Raw genomic sequence first — 7,137 nt, 5'->3', positions numbered from 1 at the left:
CATAAAACATCACGGTAAGTATTATTATTATATAAAGCACTTGCATGACACAGCAGCTAATAATGCCTCAGGACCACATCAGGCTCTGTACCTCCCGTGCTTCACCTCTAAGGGAGGGAATTTCTGCTTATGGAGCTGCATGTAATGACCCCAGGCTCCAACATATCTGTCCATGCAGCAGTCCCATGGGGAAGTGCTCCACAGAATACAGAGGGTGCACAGGCTCCCACACATACTACCAAACCAGTTCAGCTACCTTATGCAGCCATAAGGAAGAGCATGAAGCAGGGAGGGGAGAGCAACAGGGACAGAATTTAGCCACTGGTGGTGTATTTGTGATCTATTGTATAATTAGTCATGCTGGAAGACCGTGGACTCTTTAATTTTTAAGTCACTTTAACAGTCAGGCAGTGATCCTGATACAAAACATCATTTTGCAGATGCACTGTCGCAGGTAGCTTGTAGACGCCTATGGATAAGGGAAGTGAGAGTGTCTCTCTGGGGGAGGAGGAGGACCTGGGAGGTAGGCTTAGCAGTCCTTGAAGAGGAACACGTAAGTAGTCATGCTTGGGGAGAAGGCTTATGCTTGACTTTGAATATCATTTTGAGTTGCCTGGGAAATAAAACCACACCATAGGAAGGGATAGATTTCGACATCCTACAACTTGCACGCACTGTTTGGAACAGACTGGGGAACCACCTGGTCACAAAGCACATTTTTAATTTTTCATACAAAAGGGGAGTTGAGAAAATCTTCCACTTTAGGGGATAGAAAGGGATTAGACTGAATTAAATATTTTATTTTAGTTACCAGAAAGGAGATCATGTGGAAGTTTTAATTCCTGATCCTAAAATCTTTTTCGGGTGAGGATTGAGGTAATTTGGCATCACATTCCATGAGAAAAAAAAGTCTGAATTCTTCCATTGATTTTACATTGTTTGGATTTGCAACTGATAATATACTCTCAAAACAGGTGTCATGCAAGCTATACAAAATAAGCTTTTATATATTGTATATAAAATGAAAGTAGAAAGGATCACACAGTGAATTAAATGAAAAAGAAACATGTAATTTAATAGATCTAGAACATTCTACATATTTTGCCTATATCCTCTCCTCTACCCTTTGAATACCGATTGTCATCTTAGGCCTGAACCTGCAAAATCCTCACAGACACACACCTGGGTCTGTGCAGAGCTCCACCGACTTTGTGGGGCTCTGTGTGGGCCCAGAGGTCCGCTTGCACATATCTCACTGCAGGATCAGGGTGTCAGCTCTTCAGTGAAGGGCCTATGTCTTCCTGTGTTTGCCAAGCACTTAGCCCAATGGTCTGATCAGGACTGGGGCTTCTAAGTGCTAACATAACAGAAATTGAAGTGTGATGCTTTGTGAAATAATTACAGCTAAGTTGTACATCAACTTATCCAACAAGATTGAATTCCCTTGTAGAAATCTCGCTTGCACAGGGGGAAAAGAGGTGAAAGTTACTTAGGTTATTTACTAACACTTTCTCCTTTCCTGTATTATCAGTTAGCAGTTTATTAATTCATTTACGTTTTGATGTTTAGAAAGATTCTGCACCTCATATATGTGACCTCACATCTGGAAACTAGAATAATGGATATTCCTTATTAACACTGACCCATGTAAAACAAGTATTACCCATTGACATCTAATGTTCCCACCACCCCATATAAATTTACTGAAATAATACAATCAGGGACTTAAAATATGAAATACTTTAATTATTTGTATAACTGTAAGTGTTACCCAGAACATACAACAGGTCTTTTCAGTGAATTACAAAAAAACCCCAAACAAACAAGAAACACCTCACATATAGAAGAGGAGCTGATAAGTAACATGAGTTGAACTGAATAAAACAATAGCTTTAACTATTTATTAGCCATGTACATACAACTGATTATTTAAATAAGGAAACAATCACATACATAAAAAATGCTAGAAAATTACACTGGCCATGATTTATTACAGGATTCTCAGAAATCTGTGACTTTCATACATGTAATACAAATCTTAGCATCTCTTTCTACTGTACCTTTTTCTTAATATAAACCATATGTAAGTGTACACAGCATGGTAGGTTACTTTACACAAATGAACACAATCTAGCCGCAAGGCTTCCTGGTGTTCCATAGAAGGGAGTTGTCTGACAGAAAACAAAAAATGCACACCAAATTCACTAGTTAAGGTGCATCAACTTTCTAAAATAGCAAAGTATGTCCCAACGGAAATCTGTGTAGTATAAATAACCTTTTTTAAAGTTAAGTGTTACGCAAGAGGTAGAAGTGATATCTTTCCAACGTTCATTAAATATCCAGTTATTTTACAGAATCACTGAAATAAGCCTAAATTGACTAATCATTAAGTATTAACAATTGACATCTTGCTTCTTTTAGTTAAATGTATACTTTCACTCATTTCTGTTGGGTCTACTAAACAGATTAACTCACAATAGCTTTCTTCAGTAATATTTCACTAACAGTGTAACATTTGTTTTTAATTAAATGAAATTGACCAACATACATGTAAAAGATATACTTCAGACACCAAACAGTATATTAAAATATAGACACTATTAATCTTTGTATATCTGTCATAAAAATAAAAGTAAACTTATTTTTCCCATATATATTGGAAATAGCCTAATTTTGTGGAAAAAAAACCCACTATTTTCATTAAGTTATTATTGTGCATAAACAAGTTTTAGACCAGTTTTATTTTGTACAGTAAAAAAAGGAAAGCAACCTTTATCTGGAATTGATTTTTTTAAGTTGACACTGGCCTATCCTCACTCTCATTAGTTACCTTTCATATATTATATGCAAACAATTTCCTTTTTAAAGCTTATCTGGCAAATAAGAAGCAGAGGAATTGTAGTTTCAGTTCCCCAATTCTAAAAAAGTTGCTCAAAACGACTTTATTCCATACATTTTCAACTTCTAACAACAAAGGCTAAATAAGTACATTGTAATGCACCTTATTTTTTTGCACCTTTAATTGTAGTATTGCTAATAAAGAAAAATGACTCACCACGCTATAAAATTGACAGATTTGGTTGCACTATTAAAAAGTAAAAAACTAAAGAAAAAGAAAGTGCTTTTAAAAAGCAAATTGTAAAACAATTTATAATAAAGTAACTTCATAGATATAGTTTTTCCTTTTGTAATTATTTAGAAGCTTCCACAAAACAGAAAAGTGCTGGTGATTGAGAGATAAAACTGCACAAGAAACAAATCAAGATCTTAACACGGTTAAGGCTGTATTTCTATCCAGGCAAATCAGGATAAAACAAGGTGCAAATTTCTCAAAAGCCTATTGATTTAACTAAGCCAAAGCATCTCACAGAAGGTACATTCCTCAGCTTTAAATGAAAGCAGACTATTCTCCTAACTCCAAGATGTTACTATGTTCAAATCGCAACAGAAAGCTGAAGTGAGCAAACACAGTTACTTACCGTTTTTGAAAAATAAGACTTTTAAAGGCACGTTAACTATATTATGAACTGATTAAGATCACATTCCTTCACAGTAACTTACATACAAACAATACAATAAGGACCTAATATGCCCAACACATTCAATACTACAAAACAATCCTGCAAGACTACAATTATTCTGTAAACAGAAATGCAAATCAAGACTTTCAAATTCTATTTCCTGTTAACATAGTAATCATAACTCAAAAACTTAAATTCCATCCACAACTCAAATACTGTAAACTCTGAAAATTTTTCAAACCACCTATAGTTTCACAAAAACACATTTGACCTTCAGATATTAGTGCAAACAGATTGCACACACACACACAAAATACACTCACACAGCATTAAAATAATTCTCTTCACTACCAATTTTTAGTTTTAGACTAAGGCTTAAAAATATCCATTGAAACGGATTAAATTTTCTTTAGAAGAAGTGGAGCAGACTTTTAATAAGATTCTGCCTTCTAATGATTCCTTTGTTTAATCAGTGGATCAAAATGAGGCTTTAGTGACTTCCTATTCTACTAAATGATGCACTCCTCACCTCATTACCATTAATAATGGTACTACCACTGGTACTATATTGGTACTAATAGAACTAGACTACAGATGTTCTAGAAACATTCACAGGTTCAAAATTACAGACTGTTTGGAATATTTAGCAAGTACGTGTATATGCAAACAGAATTACATATTTATCAAGAAAGTGTTGAATTCAACATCATAACATAATGAAACACAGATAAATCTTCATTTTAAGTCTTTGAACTTTTTCTCCTGTCCTCAACATAATTCTTTTTTAAAACAAGAACTGCTCTCCAAAGCCATTCATCAATATACTAACACCTAAGAACATACTTGGTAATTAGTACATTTTGAAAGACAATCTAACATTAAGACACGATTGATAAAGCATTAAAATACTCATAAGTAGTGTGATAAGATGAAAATATGAATTATTCATCCTTTTCTAATTCTCACTCTGTACATTCACATTGATACGTAACACTTCTGATTGTCTAAGCCACAGGATGAAGACTAGTAATAGCAACTAAACATATGAAATCTTCTCATGCTAAAACAAAACAGTTAAACAGCTTTGGTAACCTAGTATAGTGGGCTTTGTGTAAATATCTTGCAAACATCCCTACCCCTCAAAAAACCCCTATATACTGTGTGTATATTTATATATAATATACATAGTTCCTGAGTAAATCATTAAATCTGATTATTAGGAAGGTTTGGCAAAAGACCCAACTGTATATTATTAAAATAGAATTTTAAATAAACATTTAATCAAAACATTTAAATAAATATGGAATGTTTCTGAAAATTAAAGTACCATAAACATATTAATAACCATGTAATTTTTCATTAAGTGCATACTTGCTGTTTTTAACCATGAGGCATCAGTAAATCTAATTTCTAAGTCTGAGTGACAATTTTATGTTAACTGCCAATATGTATTTTAATGCAATGTACTGCAACTCTAAAAATTCCTTAAATTAGTTCTTCATTTATTTATTATGTAAAAATTTTGTCACAAGGATTATACTATGGGAACTTTTGGTTTAGATTAGTCCAGCTGGTAACTTTTAATTGGCAGAACAAGCACGTCATGTAACTAACATTAAACTCTGATTATTCCAATCAGACTCTTGGCAATTACCTGAAAGATTTGACACCCTGTCACAATAGCAAAGCAGAAGTGTGGACTATTCAGTGTTGAGTGACAGTACAAACAATTACATTATTTAGCAATCATTCTGGCACTTAAAAGAATATATAATTGTGCAAAAAAACCCAATAATTATGAAATACCCTTTAAAAATGACATTTTTAAAGTATGCTAAATTTTATAACTAATAAATGAAGAAAAGAATCAAAATGAGCTTAGTCACTCACTGGTTTCTCAGATCGTGGCTTGAGTCACAGCTGATACATAGCTTTGGCTAAGCGGTCAAGAAAATGGTCAGCTATTGCCCAGTTCCCCTTATTAATAAAATCTTTATCTTACATAGAAGACACTGCAATACCAGCAATATTAAAACCGCAATAACACTATTACAAGAAATATTTGTCAACACCAGAATCACAGTAATAAAATTGCAGCACTGATCAGTTGAGTTATCCTTATTTTTTCTGATAACTTAGCAAAAAAGTTCTCCATAGCACAATGCAATTCACTTTCTTCCTTTTTTTTTTCCCCTGCACAGTTATTCAGAAATCTGTACGGGTTCCTCATGTGTTTCTTTTTTGCTTCCCTTGTCTTCAGGATCTGCACTATTTTTTTCTTTTGTGCTTGTGTTTCCTGGACAAAGCTCTTGCAATGCCCTTTCGACCTCCTCCTGTTTCACTGGAGTGCTTAAGGAGGTTTTGGGTAGAGTCATCTGCAGCGCACACCATAAAGCAGTACGAGCCTTGCGGGTGGAAACAGCTAACTCTTTAATCGCAGCTGCCAGCACAAGAACATCTACAAAGACAAGAATATGCAACCACATCACAACAGAACGAATATACAACCATGACATCTATTGATTAGACAAAAATCTCTTGAATTCAGCCAACAATTTGTATTATAGTAATGTAATTCCAAGAAACCACCGGAAAGACTGCACCCTGTTATTAGAGAAAAGACGGTTACTCACCTTTGTAACTGTTAAGTATCAGCGGGGTAGCCGTGTTAGTCTGAATCTGTAAAAAGCAACAGAGGGTTCTGTGGCACCTTTAAGACTAACAGAAGTATTGGGAGCATAAGCTTTCGTGGGTAAGAACCTCACTTCTTCAGATGCAAGACATCTGAAGAAGTGAGGTTCTTACCCACGAAAGCTTATCTGAAGAAGTGAGGTTCTTACCCACGAAAGCTTATGCTCCCAATACTTCTGTTAGTCTTAAAGGTGCCACAGGACCCTCTGTTGCTTTTTGTAACTGTTGTTCTTCGAGATGTGTTGCTCGTATCTATACCAATTAGGTGTTTGCGCACGGCGTACAGGATCGTCAGAAGATTTTTGCCCTAGCAACACTCAGTGGGTTGGCTGAGGCGCCCCCTGGAGTGGTGCCCTTATGGGGCCCCTGCCGACCCAGCGCCCCCTCAGTTCCTTCTTGCCGGCTACTCCGACAGAGGCGAAGGTCGTCGGGTTTGGAATGGATATGAGCAACACATCTCGAAGAACAACAGTTACAAAGGTGAGTAACCATCTTTTCTTCTTCGAGTGCTTGCTCATATCTATTCCAATTAGGTGACTTACAAGCCTTACCTAGGCGGTGGGGTCGGAGTGAGATGTCGCGGAGTGAAGGACCCCTGAACCAAATGACGCATTATCCCTGGACTGCTGCACTATGGCATAGTAGGAAGCAAAGGTATTTACCGATGACCAAGTCGCTGCCCTACAGATCTCCTGTATGGGTACATGAGCTAGGAAGGCGGAGGACAAAACTTGAGCCCGAGGGCAGTGGGCAGTCAGGTGTGTAGCTGGGACACCAGCTAAGTCATAGCACGTACGGATACATGATGTAATCCAGGATGAGATGCGCTGGGTGGAGAGAGACCGGGAGGCCCTTCACCCGGTCTGCCACAGCTATGAAAAGCTGAATCGTCTTTCTAAAAGGTTTAATTCGCTCAATGTAAAAG

At 36.3% G+C, this 7,137-nt stretch overlaps 1 protein-coding gene across 11 annotated transcripts in view; it reads right to left on the bottom strand.

Moving 5' to 3' along the window:
- Nucleotides 1-1,725: 1,725 nt before the first annotated feature.
- The window catches only part of LOC101949626 (meiosis-specific coiled-coil domain-containing protein MEIOC-like), a 64,445-nt gene continuing 59,033 nt past the window's right edge, over nt 1,726-7,137 (bottom strand). For all 11 annotated transcript variants that reach the window (XM_065582643.1, XM_005286298.3, XM_008170711.4 and 8 more), the window contains one exon: nt 1,726-5,979. In XM_065582643.1, coding sequence (XP_065438715.1) covers nt 5,723-5,979 — 257 coding nt within the window. In that variant the 3' untranslated portion in view covers nt 1,726-5,722. The remainder of the gene's footprint in view (nt 5,980-7,137) is intronic.

The sequence above is a fragment of the Chrysemys picta genome, chromosome 2 (assembly GCF_011386835.1).
Source record: "Chrysemys picta bellii isolate R12L10 chromosome 2, ASM1138683v2, whole genome shotgun sequence".
NCBI classification, from domain to species: Eukaryota; Metazoa; Chordata; order Testudines; family Emydidae; genus Chrysemys; species Chrysemys picta.
Note: the sequence above shows the minus strand (reverse complement) of the source record. Positions and strands in the feature narration are given on the sequence as shown.